Source organism: Acipenser ruthenus, chromosome 13 (genome assembly GCF_902713425.1).
Source record: "Acipenser ruthenus chromosome 13, fAciRut3.2 maternal haplotype, whole genome shotgun sequence".
Classification (NCBI taxonomy): Eukaryota; Metazoa; Chordata; class Actinopteri; order Acipenseriformes; family Acipenseridae; genus Acipenser; species Acipenser ruthenus.
In genome coordinates this window covers 39,157,163-39,179,969 of record NC_081201.1, presented here as the reverse complement: position 1 = coordinate 39,179,969, position 22,807 = coordinate 39,157,163, and the positions used below count along the sequence as shown (strand labels likewise).

The window sequence follows — 22,807 nt, the reverse complement described above, 5'->3', positions numbered from 1 at the left end:
TGCTGCAGTCGGGTTAGGAGATGCTGCAGTCGGGTTAGGAGATGCTGCAGTCGGGTTAGGAGATGCTGCAGTCGGGTTAGGAGATGCTGCAGTCGGGTTAGGAGATGCTGCAGTCGGGTTAGGAGATGCTGCAGTCGGGTTAGGAGATGCTGCAGTCGGGTTAGGAGATGCTGCAGTCGGGTTAGGAGACGGTGCAGTGCTCACGGTTTCTACCGATTCAGACTGTTTGCAGGTTTGAATCCTGTCCTGTCTTTCAATTTATGCAATGGAATATATATTCAAGCACTGTATACCGGGTGATAGGTGTGCCTAATCTGTATCAAGCCACCCTCTAACCCTTCATTTACTACAGTGTATTCTTCACAAGGCCAGTTGAGTTATTTCATATTGTGCAGGAATACATACTGTGCAAGAGTCTGTACGTATGTAGTGCGAGATGGAAGGGATACTGGTTGTTCATTCCATTCCTTTGGTGCTATGTCCTTATGTTTTTAATTTTTTTTTAGATTCAGATTACATAACCGCCTGCTTTTTTTTTCTTCAGCAAAGTTGTTTTTGAAGGAGTTCTATTGTGGACACAGTGTTGCAGATCAACCCTCCCACAGCTGTTTGCACAATATGGAAAGGTCACCTTCAAATAAAAGCCCATGCTTAAAATGAAAGTACATTCATCGATGATGCAACATGTTTTATTATGCCTTTTGATTAGACAAAGCGATAATTGCTATTTTTTAAATCTAATTTCACTTGGCTCCATTCTCATTTCTGCTGTTTTGCAGAATGTCTAGTGTGATGTGGGTTTAAATGCTGTTTTAACAGATAGTACATTATTATGATAAAAAAATATATATATTTGGGGGTAGTTATCTCAATTATCTTTCAGAACTTAATAACCTTTTACAAAAGCTACCCTAGGATAACAAATTAAATAGTTTCAGTGTCTTACTAAATAGACTTGTGTGTATATATTGATGTCTGTAGTAACTCTGCAACGTTTATTTCAGTTATATGTAATGACTGAAATGCCCATATTCATACAGTACTACTCAATATGGGAGACTGTAGCATGTCCACAGTGCTTATGTGCAATATGACAACTGGCAGCCAGCAAATATATTAACTGAAACTTTATTTGTGTGTCCCATTAATTGAATCAAATCATGCAATGTCTATTTAATGTTTGGTAACAGTACAATGCAATGCTTAGAGCACTCTTACGTAGTTAAAATATTTCGTTTTTTGAAAAGGCAGCAGATTTAGAGCATGTATTTATGATGCTCACAAATGTAGGTTGGATGGAAGGGTGGTTGCAATTCTACACCTATTTCATAGTGGTCCATGTCTTCCTGTGACAGTGTAATAAAGAGGCAGCAGTGTGGAGTAGTGGTTAGGGCTCTGGACTCTTGACCAGAGGGTCGTGGGTTCAATCCCCGGTGGGGATACTGCTGCTGTACCCTTGAGCAAGGTACTTTACCTACATTGCTCCAGTAAAAACCCAACTGTATAAATGGGTAATTGTATGTAAAAATAATGTGATATCTTGTAACATTGTAAGTCGCCCTGGATAAGGGCGTCTGCTAAGAAATTATTAATAATAATAAAATAAAGTATGATGAATGTTTTAGAGGTTAACTTGAAATAAACCATTAGTGTGGGTGTGTGTTTTCTTAAATAGCTGCAGTCAGCAATGCCTCCAGTGAGTCTATTACGTGTAATGAGGCTAAAAAGTGCCTTAGTAAAGTTGTGTTGAAAATTATGCTTTGTAAGCATTCTTAGGAATCAATGGCTCAGGACTGGCAGTCATTCTTCATGGTTCAGTCATGGTTCATAGTGTTTAATATGCCTTAAGTAATAAGAGGTTAGTATACTAGAGTAAGCACATAGTAACAAACAAGCATGGTGAAATCAGAGTGCTGTAAATGCATAGCATAAGCATGAGAAATGAATGAAAGACTGCAGAGTTATTGAGCCAATAACCATGGCATTCTATGGTGTCCACAACAGCTTCCATCACTGAAAAAACATTCAAAATAACCACAGCAACAACCCTGTTGAGAGATGGCACCCTCCAATCCCCAGCCGCATGTATAAAAAATGCTTTCTTCATTTAGCAATGATTTTTCTTTTTCAACGGGGAAGCGAACATGGAAAACAAGAAAAGTATTTTGCACATCATGCTTTTTAGTTATTTAGCTATTTCTCTAGATATGTCACCGATATATGGTTTATTCATGATGTGTTATTTTTTAGATGTGAACAGGTGCACAAATATATAAAATACCACACATTTCCCATATAGTTTGATCCCGTATATATATATATATATATATATATATATATATATATATATATATATATATAGTGACTGCAGTTCTCTATAATCTGATTCTGTTAACAAGATGTGCAACGTCTTTTCAGATCTTGAGAGTGAAAGGCGGTTGTGGGTGGTAATCCCTTTCCTCTGTGCTGGGATTAGTGATTGCTGGAAGGGCATTATATTAATGCTGATTAATGCAGATTCGATTTGTAGTTCTGGACTTCTTGTTTATTAAGCATAGCTAGGCGTACAGGATTGTGAAAAAAGGCAATTGGCTAGGCGGTGTCAATGAAAGTGGCCCTTTGATCTGCATTGGTTCACGGGTTGCTGTGGTGAGAGGACATTTAAAATGGGATGAAAACAAGGAGTAAAATGCATGAAACAAATTATATAAAATACAATCAACACAGGACAAAAAGGGACAGGCATGGTTTACTGCATGGTGAATGATGTAAAGCAGGTGTTTCAAATACCAAGACTAGAGCTTTCAACTTGGGTCTCCACAAACCCGTAGCAAGACCCCTGCTGGTATGGTATTGGTCAGTGAGCCGTGTGGGAAATTGCATGATGTTTCACTGACAAATGCAACAGTATTTAGCGTGAGTCATATGGAGCAGTGATCTATAATTTACATGGAGCAGCAAGACGAAAGGACGGCTAGGTAAAGTGTTCGACTTTTTTTGTTCTTTTATCTTCATTTACATGATGAAGCCTACTGGTATTTAAAAATACATTGGTTTCACTTTAATTCATTCTCAAGGCAGTGCAGAATTCTGGGATCATAGTGGCTGAAGAAGGCAATGATCTCCATCATTATCTCATGTTGTAAAATATATTTATTTTTTTTAGACACAGGTTTGTAGTTAGACTGGTGCTTGATTACTGTACATTCTGTAGTAATAATTTATTAACTGAAGTCCGTGCATTGGAAATTTAAAACAAATATGAAATCCTCTGATTTATACAACTTAAGCAATACATAGTCATTTTCCTATAGTTTGGATTCTAAAGTAAAAAAAATCCAATCTGAACTACTAACAATAGACATGGAGTTTTAATTGCACAGATGTGGAGAAGCTTACTAAAAGCTCAGCTATAAAGCAATTTAAGGTTTTGAATAAAAAAACAAGTTTATAATCTTCTTACAGACAGTCCCTGCCCCGGATATTAATGTTGGCACCTCTCTTTTTAATATTCTGGTCTGGGACTGGTCCCTATTGACTTGCATTCATTGCAAGGATTCAATGCCCTGATCACCTGACCATCTTAGAAGATAATCACTAAAAATACATCATCCCTAATCTTCTTAAGTGAGCAAGAGGCAGCTTCTTGTGAGCTAAGTGCACAGTGCTGGACCATCAACAACACACACACACAGTGTCCCAGTACCTGCTGTGGTTTGTAGTGGAGACCAGTTTAGTGGAGACCATGCCATTGCTTCCCAATTTAAACAGTCTGGGGAAACTGTGTGGCTCCTCCAGAAGCACAGACGTGATGCCAGACAAGCCGGCACGGAGGAGTTCAGTGAAGCGGATGTCTGTTATTGAAGACGGGGATCTTGCTGAGGTGCTGTATCTGATTCCCAAGCAGTCTATGTTGAGGCAGCTGCCCAGTCTGAATCCAAATGATTATTACCTGTGTGAACGGCTCATGGATGTTGCGATTGACCCCAGGCTGAGTAAGTATATATACAGTGTATATATATATATATATATATATATATATATATATATATATATATAGGGAGAGAGAGTGAGAATGATAGAATAATAGATACTAGTGCATTAGGAGTGTAGCTTGAGTCTTCATATGAATCCCCATTAAAAACCCACGTGGAATTCTGTTTACAATGCTTTTTGGTTATTGGTATTATCATTGCCATGCTTCTTTGTGTCTCACCATATATTTACCATGCATGCAAATGCCGTGCCTAGCTATACTATGTTTTTAGCTAGAGAACATTGGACTTTTATATAGATTGTAGTTATCAACTTTCTTTAAGGAGAGCATTCATGTGCACTTGATGGTGGTTTTAAAGCAGATTTGGACTCGAGACCAAAATTGCCTGTCATATGAAATCATTGTAGAAAATGCACCATAACACTGTCTGTTATATTGTGTTAGATGAATATCATTCAGCAAAGGGAATAGGCTTTGATTTGGGTTATTTTTCCAGTTGCATGTTTATCACCTGTGGTTTTCTGATTCTACTAATAGTGTAAAGAAAGAAAGTGTGATAACTAATGTGATGTCAAGGGATTAGACCCAATGCCACATACTGAAGCTCCAGCCCTTTACTGCAACCACTGCACCAGACAGCTGGTGGAAGGGAATCCAGTCTGTTTAACAAAGATCTGGCCCCTCAGCTCCCGTTTGTCTTTTTTCTCTTCTTGAGTGTTAAGGGACTTGAATGGCAGGGTCTGTTAAATGGGTGTGTAACGGTTCTGTTACTGTGTGGGCAGCTGCTGAGAGGCGAGAGAGACACAGGGTTTGAGTTTGAAAACACCGCTCAGGTGTCCAGGTTTTATTATTTACACAGGCAGTTGTAGTGGCTGGTGGCCACCACTAGGGTACCAGCAGTGGTGTAGTACTGGTGCGGAAGGATATGTACAACAATGCACATAAATACAAAAATACTAAACAAAACAAACACAGTGGATAAAAACTACAAAACAAAAACTGATCAAACACGGGCCGAGTGCAGCTCCCATTAAAAGGGAGGGCCCGCTCCAGGAACCTTCTCCTCACACAAACTAAATAAACTCAGGGATTACAATTCCCCTAAACGAATCCCTACCCTAAACACACTGTGGTCCTCCTGGTTCACTGTCCTATCCACGCCGGCATGAATCTTCATGCTGGTACACAAGAACAGAACCAAACACCAAACAAAAGAAGAACCAAGAAACTGGCTTTTCAGCCTTTTTTTTTTTTTTTTAAAGGCAGGTGACCAGTGTTAATTGATCATCAATTATGCAAGCTGGCCACCTGCTGCACACTGTGTTTCAATTAGGCAGACAGAGAGGTCTAACCTCCCATCCAGCACACATTTTGTTTTTACAAAAGTTACACATTTTTATTTACAAACCAAACCAAAAGTACACTATTTACAGGGCATGCCTCAGCTCTGCCACAGGGTGCTTTTGCAGTAACAGTTGATTGTTGGAAAACAGCATAGAATTTTGCACATGCAGGAAACTAACTGCATGTAAAATATCAGAGACCAGTCTGGGAGCATCAAAACAGAAGTCATTTCCTGCTGGTATTGAAAAAAGCTTGAGATGTTAGTGCTGGCATTCAAAGGTCATGCTGGTTCAAAAGACTAATACTAGTTACAACTGGTTAACCTGGTTCAAGAAAAAAAAAAATGAAAGTCCCTTTAATCTAAATGTAATTGCTGTATATCTGTATAACTAGCAATTTAAACTAGCAATCTTTCTTGCTTCAGTAGTTTTTATAAATATTGATGCTGTTGTTATCAGAACAAGTTGGGAAGACATTGCACTTGCTTCAAGAGTGGGACAAGGATTTTGTCCCACTCTTGAAGCAATAACAAGCAAAGTACTGGTATCTCTTTGATACTCATCAATAATAAGCATTTTTACTTAACAGTAAAAAACAAACTGTTTGATACTCTCCCTGTTCTTTAAGGAACAGAGTAGGTAATGGAGCAGGTTGTGGTAGTCGCGGTCTGATTTACTCCTCGCTTATACTGCATTGCTTGTGATGCTGCAGATACAATGTATAGGATGATATTCATTTCACTGCAGTGTTACAATGCCTGCATACCAAGTACTGTATTTGCATGTGATTAGATTATATTTAGTAATACTTATTACAAGATGCTGCACAAAGCCAATAGTCCCATTGGACATCTTACTGCTTACCATAGATTTGTTTTTGCCGAAGGGAAATACAAGCAACCCGGATCATGTACTGTAGCTAACTGGGTGCTTCCTCATATATCAAATATCCAAACGGAAATCGAAGTGCAACAGCATAACACTAGATCAGAGATCACATGTCCATTCTTTGTTATTTATTATTAAAAAAAAAAAAAAAACAACGTTAAAAACAAAGCAAAGTTTCTGCCAGGCGCCCTTCCCCAGGCTTGAATCCAGTGTCACGGTGTTGCTCCTCTATTGTCAAATACTAGCAACCAGCAACACACGTTGAAGCAGAGATTAGACCAAGGTTCCTTTCCCATGCCTGTCAATCACCAATCGACTTTACCACTAATGGTAACTTCCAAGTCTTGTACATTTAAACCTGCCCCTCTCTGCAGCCTGTGTTTTTGAGTTTCCCACCTCCTTCCCAACCTGGCTGTCAAACTGTCTCTTTGTCCTGTCTGAAATACCTGTTTGGGTACCTGTGACAAACTGAATGTTGATAAAAGATTGGAATGTTTTGTTGGCACTCCTATAAACCTCAAAGCTACAGCTGCAGCTAGACAGAGACTCTGTAACAATGACCTGTGCTATCTGGGGACTTCGCTAAAGTCAGAAGTTCAGAACATGTCTGCTATGCAGAGAAATGTAAGCCTGGTAGAGCAGAGATTAATACTTTGAAAAAGTATTGTAATGCATTTCGTTCTTTTAGGTATTGGGATTGTATTCTGGCTGCATCTCTGTAGGATCTCCCTGCAATGCTAAATGCACAGCATCCTCTTGAGCTGTCTTTGGATAGTGGATTAACGTGTCTCAATCACTTCTTAAAGCTCTAGCGATCCAATTACTTTATTGAAGCTTCTGCTGAAGTTGCCTGCTCATTGACCTTGTAGGCTTGGATTAGCTTCAACAGGCTTGATGAAGCAGACTGATGAATGTCTTTGTTTGTTAGTCAGAAAAGTATTGTGTGAAAAAAATTATAGCTATATTCACTAGCTAATTCGATTTCTCTAGTGGCAGAATAGATTTTGGAAAGAATGTTGTTTTATGTACATAGTTTGTGGAATTCTACAAAATGGTTTAAAAAATGTATTAATGTAATATTTGGCTTTCAGTCAACACAATCCACCTGATGAACAGATGTTTAATTAATTATTTGCTATTAATACAATGTTTTTAACAGCGGCACAGGTTCTGTGATGGGATGCATGTCGTCTGTCGTTTTCATTGCTTGAAAGGATTGATTGGTAGTCAGTATTGTTTTAACTGATTTTAATTGATCACCGATATAATTTTTGTTGACTATAGATGTAGTTGCATTTATTGCCTTTAACCAGAAACAAAAAGCTAACCAGTTTAAAAAAGCTTTCATTGTTTGGCAACAAAACATAAAACCCAAGCTGTGTGTTTAAGTGTGTCGTGCTGGTTAATCTCAGGCAATAAGAAAGATGGGCGTTGGGCTCTGCACATTGAAAAAGAAATGAAAGGTTACAGTGTTAATCAGCGATTCCTTGAATCACATCCAAAATACAGCATGTCTGGGCACAATGGTGTAGTAGGGAACTGATCCTGTTCAATAATTAGTATAGTTTAAAGGGTACATAAGGACCTTTATTTTATTGGGTTACATGTTCCCATGTATTGATGCAACTGTTTACGTAAGGTGTGTGTGTGTATTGTTTTAATTATTATTATTTTTTTACATTTTAACCACTGTTTTAAACTTTTAAATTGCATTCCTTGCCTCAAGATGGCTTCCCATGTACCCACAGGACCTCTCAGAACTACATTTCCCATTATCCTCCTGCTCACATATGTAACTGAGATGAATTCACCAGTGAGCAGGAGAATGATGGGAAATGCAGTTCTGAGAGGACCAATACACACACCTTACGTAAACAGTTGTAGCAACACATGGGAACATGTAACATAATAAAATAAAAAGGTCCTTATGTGCCCTTTAAACTAGTGACAAATAGTTCAAGCTTGACAGAAGAAAGTGATTTATTATTGTTTTAAACAAGCACTTTACATTGCAAAACAAGCACTTTACATTGCACTTTTAAAAGGGATTCTTTCTACACATATACTAGAATGTGTGTTTTGTTTGTTCTCTATTGCTGTTTTTGCTTTGATCATTGTTTCCAGGTTTATCAGCTAGTGCCCTTCAGTTAGCAAAGAGACTTGATAGCAGAAATGTGTTTTACAAAAGCTTGTGATAAGTCAAGCTTAGAGTGTTCAGCCATTACAGAGTCAACAATGTTTCAAAGATTTTCATATCACATGTGGTGCCACATGTTTTAGTTCCTTACCATGGAATCTGGACTAAACAGGGAATTCATAAATTATTTGTCACCTTTAAGACAAATATTAAAAAAGTAATAGTGTACATTAAAAATAATTCAAGTATAATATATGCATTTTGCATGTAATCCCAGTGTTATTTATTCCACATCTAACAACCCCCATCAACGCCTATGGTTTGAAACAACATTAGCCAACACATGGTCATTTTACTGGATATAGGAATCAAGCTACCAGTAGGCTGAATGAAAACTCTGCTAAAATAGAATCAAGAAAATGCCCCCTTACTGTGGGGTTGATACAGTAATCCGTGAAAATTAAGGTATTGTTTTACACCAAGCTGGCAGCTGATGACTATGGACCAGTCTGGAGAATAGAGGATGGGGATGAAGGATGAACAAGGATGAAGCTTGGAAAGCAAGGAGCTTTAGACTAGGGGCCAGCTCCAGCTTGTTTATTAAATGTTGCTTCATGTTTCAGTTCTCCTTACAGAGAAGTGTTTCTGCACTGCCTTCTTGCCCTGGTCAGGGAGGTTTGGAGAAGGGAACTGCTTTCTCTGCGAACATTGAAAGAGGTTTAAAAGCAGGGCTGCAAGGAGATCAGTTTTTGAACAACTTCCTGGATATTTCAATATGAAATACAGAAACAAAGCTACTTAGAAGGATTATAATGTATGATTTTTTATTAGTTACTGACCATTGCATTCATTTTTTTTTTCTGCTGACAATATTTTATTATATTGTATTTTTTAAATCAAAAGAAGAGCTGCCAGAGTTTATTTATTTTTTGGTTGTAAAGAGGAGCATGTTCTTTAACTTGCCTGTTTGTACAGGTCTTGGTTTAGGTCCGTTTGTATGGCTTGCTGTTCTGCTCTTTATGTATCTCTGAAAGTGTTTCTGGTCCTCTGTTGGTTGGGTCTGTAAAGCTGAATGTTTGTTTTGAAAAGGCGATTCAGGCAGTGCAGTAGAAATGCAGTTACTCTTATAACAGTGTGGATCAGGGTGCTGTTATAGTCAGGTAATGCTAGAAAAGGTACTGTACTGTGTTAAATCAGGAAATCAACTCTGCAACTTGGGCTTCTGGGAAGTCAACATCTCTGTTACAGGGATTATATGGTTATAGTAATGTTCCACTGTACTTTTGTGTGTAATACTGGGTGGATCTTGTTGGCCATTCACTTCGTTTGTAAAGCTTATCAAGCACAGGGTGTTGTTTTCAGTTGCTAAGAAACCAGATGTGTTCCGTCACCAGCAGGAACATATATATATATATATATATATATATATATATATATATATATATATATATATATATATATATCAAGCTAGATTAAAAGAAATAACTAATAATTAAAAGTATACAGACAGAGGTATGCTGTGACTTACAATCACAGTATGCTTAATACATTTAATATATCTAGATAACCAGGATATTTTTTTTGGTCCACATTTAATAGTTCTTGAGAGAGTGTTAAGTTAAGTTCTAGCAATACATCAGAGGCAGTGTACTTGCACGGATGAGTTGTCTTTCCGTTTTCGATTTTCATTGAAGAAGGCCGTCTCTCACGGCTTTCAGTATTTGTTTGTAAGGCTGGATTGTTTGGTGTGTATTTGGTGTGCCTGGCAGGTGTCTCTGAATGAGCAGTCATCACTCTCCCTGCAGACCAGGACCAGTGGCATGCTGCAGTGACATTAAACAACTGTGGAACTGTGGAGCCCACGCACTCACACAGGCATGCCTTACTGCTGCTAACCATGGACAGCAGGAGTGTCTTCAGCTTAAAAACACACTGTCCACTGGGAATTCATATTAGAAAATAACTGCAAGGACTGCGCTTTAGGGTCTGGGAGGCCTGCGGAACAATGTGTAAAAGCAATATCTTTCTCATTTTTAAATGCAAGCACATCATACATTTTGCCTTATACATATTTTAAAGTGGTTTCTTTCTAACTGGTGATTTATATTACTGTTATTGAAATCAGTAAACACATGAGCATCTGTATAGATACATATCTAACACAGTGAGCATATCCAATGTTTTAGGTTATGGAAATAACCCTGCCCAGTACAGAACGCTGGTCACATTTTAAATATAATGGTACATGATGTTTAAAGTGCTTGTTAACATTACTGCAATCCTAATGGGGTGCTTTCATATCCTAGCCTCCTGGCCTAAGGCTCTTCAGATGAGCTCTGTTAGAAGACTGTGATAATGCCAGGCGTCAGTGAGATATCTTCATGATCAATATCTTCATGAGCTATATCTTCATAATCTATTCTCATCGCTCACAAGGCCTTTGGAATCTGCCTCAGTTGTGTCCCCTTGTTCGGTGGGATGTAAATCCTTTCCATAGATTGTGTTCATCGCGCTTTTGATAAATTGTTTTAATCACATTCAATTTTAAGGACCCAACACTGACACAATGTTTTTGTATTTAAGGGGGAAATTATTGATTTACAGCAGTGGTCTGAACAAAAAATGGAGGGCCACTTCAGCATAAATACTAGAACATTTCTGATTATGTTAAAATGCCACTGTTTGTTTTTTTAAAGTGTGGCCATTGGCTCCACTTGGCAATGTACCGACACATTTTCATCATTGCAGAAGAATGCGTCCAAGCTAACAACGGAAAAGTAACTCCCCAAGCATGTTTACTCTGTATAAGAAGCTGGGTAGTGTAATTCTTAAATTGTCAGACTTATGGTGTTGCTACCTGAAGTCATTGCTAAAGGGGAAAAGTCACTTGAAAGCAAACCAGCTGTCAGACTGTCAAGGTTTTGCAAAACCATCAAAATCTGTGACCAAAATTCTATCTCAAAATATACCTTACTTGGCTGGTTTTGATAACAGGTCCCTTAAAAGCCACAGAAAAGTAGCCCTGTTGTACTGAGAATTCTGAGTCACTCAAATTTCAGATTCAAAACATGTATTGTTATTGCAGACCTAGTTCAAGCTTAACACAGCCCACACATTCCCACATTCGTGCTTCAGGAAATGAAAACTCAGAAGTTTATATATACAGTATATATATATACAGTGTATATATATATATATATATATATATATATATATATATATATATATATATATATACACGCACTAAAATTAAAAAAAAACGAATACAAATGTTCTGTCCACTCAAGGCTTTGCAATTGCTGGGTCTTGTTAGCTTTTGAAACTGTAAAGCAATACAAAGTTAGATCCTATACTGTATCAAATAATAATGTATTTCTTTTTTCTGAAAGAACAGGACTTACTTTCTACTACACAGTCTTACAGATATGTCTATGTTCACAATTCTTCTACAAGTAGTAAGAACCCAGGAGTTGTGTCCTTGGCGAGTACGATTGGAATGGAATGGCATGCACATTGTTCCACTGGCCTCATACCTGTGTGACAGGGATCCTGGTTTCAATAGGAGGGCCATTGTGGAATATCTTTGGGGGGAGGAACCTTGGCAGGATTCTAGAATTTTCAGCATCTATAGCGTGAGCTCCAAAAGTCCAGTAATCATTGAAACACTTTTATTCAGATTTCTTTTTTTTTTTTTTTTTTTTACAATGAAGCATTCAAACATGAAGGGCTGAGAAGTGCCTCTGAGGTGTTTGATAATTAGCTTTGTAATTGTATTTTAATACTATACTGGGGTCACAGGAGGGTATAGAACAGGACACTTTGTTCACTTTGAAAAGGCTCCGTTTGTCCACACCCATTAGAGTCTCCCATTGTCTGTTGGACTGAGAGAGAGAGCTCCTCTGAATGCATGCTGGTTTACTGAGTCTGTGGGACAGGTGGGAGGCACACAGTTAAATATTTCCTCCGAAAGGGACGCAGTGTATCGTGGGAATGTATTGCCTGTGGACCAATGTGTATATAAATAAATAAATAAATAAATAAATAAATAAATATATATATATATATATATATATATATATATATAGACACACACCAAATTTTTATAAAAAATATATGAACATGGCATTATCTGTTAACATCAAAATAAAGTTTAAACCCAATTGTATCATTACTTAAACTCAAAGCAGCAACACAATCGAAGTAGCTGGATCAAATCCTTTTCATTGTATTTTTTCTTTCTCTCTTGATCTTGTCAGTTCCCAGGCTGGCCTCCCTTTGAGGAATGTAAGGTGGTGTCAGGAGCTAGAACAGATTAAGGAAGCTGGAATCTGCATTTGCGACACGGCAGCAGCTGTGACCCGGTTAATGCAGCAAGAGGGGGCAGAGTCCACATTGGAAATGTGCTGCCATTCCTGATAGAGAGGGAGAGGCAGTGAGACAGGCAAGCAGCACTCTCTGGCAAGCCTGCTCTGACTGCGTACAGTGGATAGGGTGTCTCCACCTCCAGGCTTAACCACAATCTACTGGAGACTACAGTACACACTCATACCAGAGCTCTACCTTTTTAAACCTCTGTACTGTGGATAAGGAGATCAGATGGTCATGGTAAAGGAGCAAGGTATCGTACAATGACTTTTGAATGTATTTAGTGTACATTGACTATCAGTTCAAACTAACAAAGTATGTGTTTATGTGTTTGTTTGTTTGGGTATTGCAAGGAATTAGGAGTGAATGTACTGCTTGTAAAGGAGTAGAGTTCAAAAAGGTGCGTGGATTGCCTATACGGTAAAGGACAATGTTATCGCTTGAGTTTAGGAACTTTTCTATCTGTTCTCTTGAATATTGTACTCTGTTTTCAGCACCAAGAAAACAGAATGTTTGTCTTTTTCCAAACCACATTAAAACAGTGTAGGATTCAGAAATGATCAAAGGTCTGGTAATTGTAAACAGAAGTCACAGTGCTGCATATAGCTGACTGTGAATAGTACCTACTGAATCACAGGACTATGAGCTCTTCTACTGTATTACACCAGCAATATCTACTATAGGCTATTCTACTGTGAAAATAAGAATTGTTATCCGGTCTGGTGTGTTTTTTTTACTGTAATGACAGTCATACAATGAATGCATTAGCAAACAGGAGATAGAACCTATTCAGATAAGGGTGCTTATTAAAGCAGAAAGGGTTCAAGCAATATTGCATTGATGATGATTCATATCTTCTAGCTACTTTGGAGGCTTACTGATTCATTACACCAACCCTTGACAAAGAGTTCTGATGACACCAGCATTCTGAGTGAGCTGGTGAGGCTCAGAGCTCATTTACTTTCAAATGCTCAGATAAGGATATTTTTAGGTTTAGGGTAAAGGTCTTTTAAATCCGAATAGGAATTTGTTTGGATTGTGAGGGTCATTCCCAGTTTAAGGGTTACTCACAATATGAGAGGTGCTTGGGGGTCCATACATGCTATGGATGTGTGGAGATTTTTCTATAACAAAGTCAAAATGCCTTGCTTAGCTGCTACAGTGAGTGCAGTAAGGTTTCCATGCAAAGGGGAATTCTTATGAAACAGAGAAGAGCACATTCTTTCCTTGACAATACAATGTTTATGTGCTTTTCTCAAATAATTTACTGTTCACAGGTCTTTTCCCCTGAATGAAAACCACTTGAATTATTGCAGGAGAAAGCAACTTGCAAAGCTGACTTACTGCCCATGAATTACTGAATCATTTTAAAAACAGCCTTCTTCCATGGTACTGTAGCTCTCTCTAAGGGACAGTGACACAAGATTTTAAAGCCCAACCCAAAGCTTCTGTTAAGCTGCTATAATTAAAAAAAAAAAAAACAGCATATTAAAATTACATCTTACTCACTGTGCAGTATGTGCGTCATTCCAGTTCTAGCCAGCAGAATCCCTTCGTAACGCATGTACTGTACATTGGAGTTCTGATTACATTGTTGCAGCTTATAAGAGATCCACATCTACTGGGGTTTTTATTTATTAGTTTGTTTGAAATCCAGCTATTTAAAACAAAGTGTCCTAATGTCTCTTTTCATGTTCTATGTTTGATCTTGAATTTGCCAGTGATGTGATCTGACAGGTTGATCTCCCCTCCTCCTGTATTGGAGCTCTCTGAAGTAATGTCTGAACAGAGTGGGAAGGTTATTCCAACAGATGACATCGGAACCTTGCTGGGCATTGAGATGTGACTCAACTCGCATTCGGCTTTTGCAAGATGTGTTAATTATCTACAAAAGTCTGATGGAAGACATGTGACGTGTTTTTTGACTTGTGAAGAAGCACTTTTCAAATTTCTATGATCCACGTTATTAATCAACCTGAATGTTTAAGTAGAGTTACTATGTAAATTGTATTAATAGTAAAAAACCTTCTGCTTACTTTAAGTAAATCCCTAGCAAATAAGTAGTGAACAAAGCAAGTGGAATAAACTGTCTGAAACAGCACAATTATGTGTAAGGCCTATATAACTGCAGTTTAAACATGTCTATACAGTATTTGAACTGCGTTGTCACTACAGTGTACTTACAATTGCAGATACTTTGCAGGTAACAATCAGTCTTCAGTAACCACAGTTGGTTGTGTGTGATGTATCAGTGTCTTCTAGAAGGTAGGATGGACAATGAGTCCAGAATTCACTGCAAACCTTTCCTTCTCTCCTAGAAAACAGAGTACGTTATAAATGAAGGACAGATCTACATCACTGTCCCCATCTCATCACTGTCCACTGTCTTCAGAGCTCAACTGTCTCCTGATAAAGAGGAAGATAAAGCATGTGTTTAGTCTGGTGGAGGGCTTATGCAGTGATAAGGACATTCTTCAAACCCTATGGCTAGTGATGAGATGTGAGAATCTCTAGAGGCATGCTGGGTTAAGTTTCATGAGACTTATGAATGCAGATAATGGTGCCCCCCAGCCTGAGGTATTTTTGATGGGGCCTCAGTGTTAAGTACAGAGTTAGTACACCTGGCAGTGTCAAATTGGACTTCCTTCATATTACAGAAACAAGGTGTTATTTAACCATATTCAGGAAGGCCATTTCTATTAAAAACCAATGTCCATCTCTTAGGAAAGGCAGCTTTCCAATGCCATTGAGTCCTCAGAAACTCCAGCTCCTTTCAGTAGTCCTGCTGTATGAAGTAAGGGTAAAGATTGTCTGACCATTCTCCGTTTTCTCAGAGGCATTTCAAGTGCATCTGAGTTCTTTCACTGTTAATGGCACACTCATTAATTTAGCAGAATTAACACCTAATTTAGACTAATTCAGGTTGCTGGTTTTATCTGTCTGGGCACACAGACTACCCATCATATTTCTGCCCTACAGTATGTTAAAGCTGAACCCTATGCTAAAGGCATTCATGTAGTGCTGTTTTATTCTAAGTGCAATGGACTCTATATTGTCACTTGCTGTCAGCTTAGCGGCTGTAGTCTCTGTTTTTCAGTTTTGAAGCACTGAAGAATGCGTCACATGCTTACTCCAGAGAAACCTAGGTGGATTACCACAGTGTCTTGTCATTTTAATACATATGTACATATTGAGGAAAAAACTATTAAGCTTTCACTGTCTAAAAAGATTTTACATTTTTATTTAATTTTAATTTTAATAAGAACTCTTTAAACATTGAAATTCTGTGTACAGTGACACCGACAGAATAGATAAACATTTGAATCAAATGTTTTTTGCAATAAGGTTATCCATATCCCAATCACAATGCTAACTTCAGTACCTGATTTGAATCCCAGCAAAACGCTTGCATAGATATGGATGTTAAGGCAGTAATGTGAGAGCAGGTTTGTACTTTCAGGCAATCCCTCCTGACTGGCCACCATGCCCCGTCAGGTAGCGGATATGTGAACTGTTTGAGAAACGACTAGATTATTTGTCTTGTTTCCTGTAGATGTAGAGTGTACAGTAGACCACCCCAGTAACTCATGCACATCAAACCATTTACTATAGGTACAGTGGTGGTGATTGTAGCCTTCTCTGTCTTGAAATTCGGTTTGCGCCCAGCCTCCACCCTCTTACACATGTAGAGTTCTTTACTGTAAAGATGATATGAATGCAGTCCAGTCATGATAAAACAGCTTCTTGTGGGTGCTCTTCTATTTTAAAAGACGCTCCCAGAATGGACTGCATTTGGACTGCACCATGTAGCCAGTGATATCATTAGTTGTATTAAAAGGTCTATCATCAATAGTTTACTTTCCAAGTCTTTTCATATGAGCATCCTGGGGAGCCACAAGAATGTAAAGCAGATGGTGTCAGGCTATGAGATGCAGTGTGCTGAGACTAACTGCAGGGCAGGCAACAAGCCAGATGGTAACCGTTTAGTCACATTTGCATACTTCATAAGAACAGAACGTAAATGAAAAATTCCCTGATTGATGGGGTTTTGCAGACAGGATTTGCTCAAGAGACATCATATAGACAGTGTTGTGAAAACCAGCTATAATTTAGTGCTGGTGCTGTGCCTGGAGGCATTAGTGTTAGTTCATTTTAAAACCTACAGTATAGTTTCCAGTCTATCAGTAACATTTGAGTGACATCTGCTAACCTTGCTGGTTGCTGGTTCCACTTAAATAGACAAGCTGGCAATAAGGTGGCCTAGTCCCTCATCCCATTGCTTTTGATGAATCAACTGGTGAATAGTAACCATATTGCACAGTTAATGCAATATCACCGGTGTAAGCTACATACAGTACCGTGCTTGTACAAGTTGTGGTTGTAGGCCTATAATCTCATTGCCTACTGTTTAATTCTTCCACCTCCTGTCTTGCAGCCCATAATGACAGCTTTTCATTGCTGACCAATAGTCAGTTGATTTTCTCGGGGGGAGGGGGTTCATGGTTATGATATTAAATGTAGGTGTTGAGGTTAGCTAATGTTTTTGTTTTGTATGTTTTGTTTCAGTGGCACATGCACAGGACACACACCACCCGGCAGAGAAGCCGGTGATCGATTGTCATAAATGTGGGGAGCCATGCAAAGGGGAGGTGCTGCGAGTCCAGTCAAACCACTTCCATATCAAATGCTTCACCTGCAAAGGTAAGAAGACAACCTCACTTATTTCATCCTATTACTCACACTTGGACAAGAGGGTCCTGGTGTGGTGCTGTGCTACAGTCTCAAACTCACTTCAGGTGGTACATAATATCAATCATAACTGTGACATGGGCTAAAACTTTAAGGCACAGGTTTAGAGATCTTAACAATCTGTTAAATTTCTGACAAACCTTGTGCTTTGAGGCAATGTCTTCATCAAGTCACATTTCTGCACAATTTAGAGCATGTTGTGGTGTTGAGAAAGCACTTGGTGGATCTTAGATAATACTGTAGACTGGTGCAACAATGAACTGAAATAGGTGGGAAGTTGGCCAATAACTGTCAGGTATACAAGCTGTACTGTACCTGTGCTGTAGGTGATTTCTCTGCTAGTCACCATGCTTGCCAGTGCTTTACCATGTTTAACCATGATTGCACTATGCTTTACTACACTTTGCAATGTGTTTACTCTGGTGTTGTGCTGTAAATGTGTAGAAGGGATACATCAGTAACAGTTGTGGCATGTGCAGAGCTGGTGCTGTGCACATGACCTCTCTTTAGCAATATCCTGATTTAAACTTGAGAGGAACAAGAGATGAATATGTCTTAGGAAATCATTTACGAAAATGAGTTGACCGTAGCAGTTTCTTCTCTCCCTCCAGTTGCTGTAAAGGTCAGTACTTGACAGAAATTATATTTTACAATAAAACCTTGAAACAACAAACTATGCAAGACACCTAGTATTGTTGATAGGTTCAAAGCTGCTATAGTAACATTCCTATAGTCTTTTCTGATGCATTGGTGTCAGTTTTTTGGTCTAGCAGCAATGCAATGCCTCCATTCAGTATGATAATTAATTAGACAGAATGAGTACACATGTATTTAGTTTTACTCAGATTAAAACATGTCATTTGGAATTGTTGTCAATATAATTTCTTGAAAATAGTTCAAATACTGAAATGTATGATAGTATAGTCAAAAGGGGAAATTATGGATGATGAGGCACAGTAAATAAATAAAAAAACAGTACTAGATGTTAATAATATAACATTTTATGACTGTATCTTGATCCTCACACCTTTTTTAAACATGTTTTAATTACAGCACACGTTTAGGTTGAAGTTTAAAAAGAAAGGCTTGTGTAAAGATCAAATCTAAGTATTTGTGGTACTTCTAGCACAAACCCATGACCTGAAACCTCTGGGTAATTATAGCTAATCTCACAGTGGACTTCATTTAATTCTCTTTCCTGGAACCATTAGGGGCAGATTAGCTTTAAATGAATACTACCGGCAAAACAGATGACAAAAGCCAGGGGCGTTACTTACCTGAGATTAGAGCATTAGAGTCCATTTAAAATTAATACATCATTAAAAAAAGATGGTTAACTGGAACAGGGAGAAGACCTGGTGTCAAACAAAAAAGCTACTGTAAAGCTGTTGGCATTTTGCATCTTCTTCCAATGCATGAAGGATTCACTCAACCTCACAGGTACCTTGCAGGTTGGAATAACCAACATTAGCGCATCCTGTCCAACAATGGCCTCCCTTCCTCAATGCAATCTCTGAGGGGATTTTTACAAGCGGGCACCACCTAACTTCAGTAGCTCCATTATAAACTAAGGGAGCACACTGACAAAGTCTTAGCAGAAACTATTTCAACTTGACCAGTAAACAGCACAGTTATATTAAAGCAAACACATGAAGTCGAGAAACCTGACCTTATTAATTGACCTTGGTATTGAAGATTTTCATGGACCGCCCATAACACTTCTAAGAATCAGTGCAGTGCACAATTGCATCTGTTAACAAAACACTGACAGAACACAGGCAAAGGCAGGCATGCCTAGGGATCTTCAGTGTGGAGCAGACAACACTGACAGAACACAGGCACCGGCAGGCATGCCTCGGGATCTTCAGTGTGGAGCTCATTCTGATTGCACCTCCTCAAACCAAACTGATATGACTAAGAGTAAAGGTCATTGGTGTTGAAATGTTTATTGTGCTGCCCCCTGCTCTAACCCAGTGCAAAAAGGGTGCGTGTGTTTAACTTTTATGCTGCTTTACACTACAAGAAGGTTAAATGTACATGTTTTAACAGGCATTCCTATTCACTAAACATTATGAACTGTTTTAAGGAAAGTTTTGTTAAGGGCATTTTTTTTCAAAGCCCATTTTTATTAATTTAATCAAGTTAGTAGTTAATCAGACACTCTCCACTGTTATAGAGACTTTATCAGTTTATTCTCATTGTTTAAACCACTGTTGGTAACACTTTACATATGTAACTGCTTTGTAAATACACACTAATTAGAGACGCTTAATGTAAAGTGTTACTGCGCTGTTTTTATTTATTTATTTATTTATTTATTTATTTATTTAATTTTAAATCAGTGCATTAAACCGTCCTTGTTGATGGGGGTACGACAAGGTGAGAGGTTTGACAAGAGATGGTATTCTGTGTCTATTGCTCTGCTTTGAAATTGTACTAAAAGTTTCACTACTAGACAACAGAAGCAGTTTATGAGGGCCAGTATAAATCCACTGGGATTAGGAGTTCATGGATACCATTCCTGGAAAGCTGTACCTGGCTTAATGTCTTCAGTTCCTAGTACCTTCACAGCCCTGGCGATCTGATTGATGTAAACTCAGTATAATAGATGGATTCTATAACTCTTCCCCGTGCATGCAATTTACAGAAAGCACTCAGGACAGTGCCCTCTGATGAAAACAGCATGACGAGTCACTGAGGCATATCTCGCTAGTAGGTCCATAAATGTACGGCCACATTGCAGCCAAGTGCTTTCTATTCATGGCCCATCTTCAGGAGCCAATAGAGCTGTGGAAACAGAAAGAGTTCTTATCACTGAGGAGGGGAGGGCTGTGGAGACACTGATATGCCAAGAATCACAGTCACTCAGCAGCTGAGGATTTATGTTAACAAGGACCGGCAAGGTTGAATGCATGCGGAGGTCAGGAATTAGCAAGAAGGGCAGCGTGGGTATTTTTATAGCAAAGCTAGGGGAGGATAGGGCACGGTTTCTGTCAGATCATTTGAGAAAGCAAGAATAATTTATGTATATGTCCCGAAATAAATAACTGCCTTCACTTGTGTTTTGTTTTTCATCTTTAGGCTCCCTAGCTCCTCAGTACATTCGTTCATTTCACCTGTTTACTTGACTCTCTACAGTACACTCTTATAGTAAATGGTTTAGAACACCCCTCTCAACAGACTGAGAAGGGTCACCAAAACAGATTAGTGATGTAGTGTGGGTCCCAGTCACATGATCATGCTGGCGGGAATTCTTTGCTCATCCCTATAGATTTTGCCTAAAGGGGAATTCAAATAGACATACATGACATTTTAAAATCTTGAGGTTAATGGGAGGTTTGAAACTGCTTGGATCCTGAAGAATTTGTAATTGACTCTCAAATCCTGCCTTATTTTAATTGACTAGAATTTGCAATTCAATGATTAGTGGCTGTCTCAAGGGGGGGGGGGGGGGGTTGTGTAAATGTACTGCTATTGGATTCAGTATACAAAATTTTTTAGTTATATTTCTAATTTTTATTTTTTTAAGCCACTTAATAGTTTGTGCTTTATTAGTGTGCTTTACCAATAGTTTCTTGTCTCTCCTTAACTTTCTTAAATTACAAGGCTACATTTATTTATAAGTCCCATGCAAAAAAAAAAAAATGATAATAAAAAAAAAAAACTGCAGGCAACATATGTATTTTTAATTGTTCTTTGATGAATAAGATTATACGTTTTCCTTTATTGCAAGGTTAAGGGCTGAATAGACGGAAATGTAAACACAATTGTTGAGTATTGGTTGGAAACATTTATAATGTTTATCAGCAGGAAACCCTGCACCAGGGACTTCCTGACTGTAAGTATTGTAAGTATGTTAATTGTTATAAGATACCATGTACTGTTCTTTGGAAAGATGGATAGCTGTGCTTACTTGGGGGCTCACTTTTAGTGGGCTGAGCTCAGCATCCCTGAACCATTGCCGTGATTCAGCACAAGGTGGCCCATGCGGCCTCCCAATTGTGCCGACATTGCTGACTTGTAGTTCAGTCTCCATGCCTGCTTATTCCAGCACCACTTCAGAACATTTGTGCGTCAGCTGTGCCCTCATTTACTGATGAGCAAAGCATGGAGAGAGAGGGGGCCGAGACTTCAAGCAACCTGTTTGTTTTACACTGTCCAAAGGTGTTTCCAACAAGACAGAGACAAATTGTCCTTCTTCAAGCCCTTTTAGCTCATATTAACCATTTCCATAGCCAGCTTCATACTGTATACCAGCTCTCTTACACATTGTTCTGGATAACAATGAACCATTTCCATAGCCATCTTCACTCACTCTGCAGAGCGGCTCTCTTACATATTGTTGTGTACAGCAGCCACCCCATGATGATTATCAGTGCAATGATCTAGTCACGTAAGGACTAGTGACATCGCTACTGGGGACAGTTCTCATTACTGGATCTCGCCGCTGTTGTCTAGCAGAGTAAAAATATCCAAGGTTTTACTTACTTACTCTGTGTGTTTTAAAACTATATTAATTTGAGCATTTTTAACCTTTCCCTGTAATCCCTCTTAGCCAAACAAATGCAAACCTATAGGAACAGCCATATCCTAAAATGAGTATGAAAAGTAATAGACAATGATAGAATTATTTAGAACGAACAGAACACTTGTGATAATGATGATGCACATTCTATTGTGGAAGTGTTTACTGAATTTCTGATCTTGTGACCCATGCTGGTTTTTTCACTGCCTGTAAAGGGAACTGTCCAGATGACCATTGGGTCACAGTCTGTTGCCTGCATAACAAATGCTGAAGCTCATTCTGGTTTGCTCCATGTGTGAATAGTCAATGTTTATAAATAAGATATGTATATAAAGTGGGGTAGAGAATTGATCACACACTCAAACTCCTCACAAGCATTACAATTCACACTACATTCTTTTTTTATTATGGATAAAACTTGAGATGACATTATAACACAATAACTGTGCTATAAAAACCATTGAGAAGGGAGGAACCCTGTCATTTTATCTTGCAGACCTGTGTGTCGATTGAGCTTGGTAATACATTCTGGTAAGTAGTGATACGGGTTCTGACTTTGGAAAATGGATTGGTGGTCACAGATTATTGAGTCTTTATTCTCACTGGATCCCTCTCCTGCTTCATATAAACTGATTGCTGAATAAACTGTTTTTGTAAAAATGGTAAAATGCATTTAAAGGGTTTAATGGTATTCTCATAAATAAGGTCAAGAATATTCAAGCTATTTAAAATGGCTTATTTAGGTTGTGTAATTACTGTTTTTATTTGCTTTTGAGCATCATGTTTACTTGCTATTAACTGGT

General features: G+C 38.4%; 1 protein-coding gene across 21 annotated transcripts in view; it reads left to right on the top strand.

The window, feature by feature from the left end:
- The window catches only part of LOC117417652 (actin-binding LIM protein 1-like), an 84,808-nt gene that overhangs the window by 14,347 nt on the left and 47,654 nt on the right, over positions 1 to 22,807 (top strand). For 4 of the 21 annotated variants that reach the window (XM_058985383.1, XM_058985378.1, XM_058985376.1 and 1 more), the window contains exons 1-2: positions 3,674 to 3,995; positions 17,297 to 17,431. In XM_058985383.1, coding sequence (XP_058841366.1) covers positions 3,746 to 3,995; positions 17,297 to 17,431 — 385 coding nt within the window. In that variant the 5' untranslated portion in view covers positions 3,674 to 3,745. Of the gene's footprint in view, positions 1 to 3,665; positions 3,996 to 12,778; positions 12,984 to 17,296; positions 17,432 to 22,807 lie in introns of those variants that run through there. The other 17 variants (XM_058985379.1, XM_058985380.1, XM_058985366.1 and 14 more) reach the window with 10 other exon arrangements.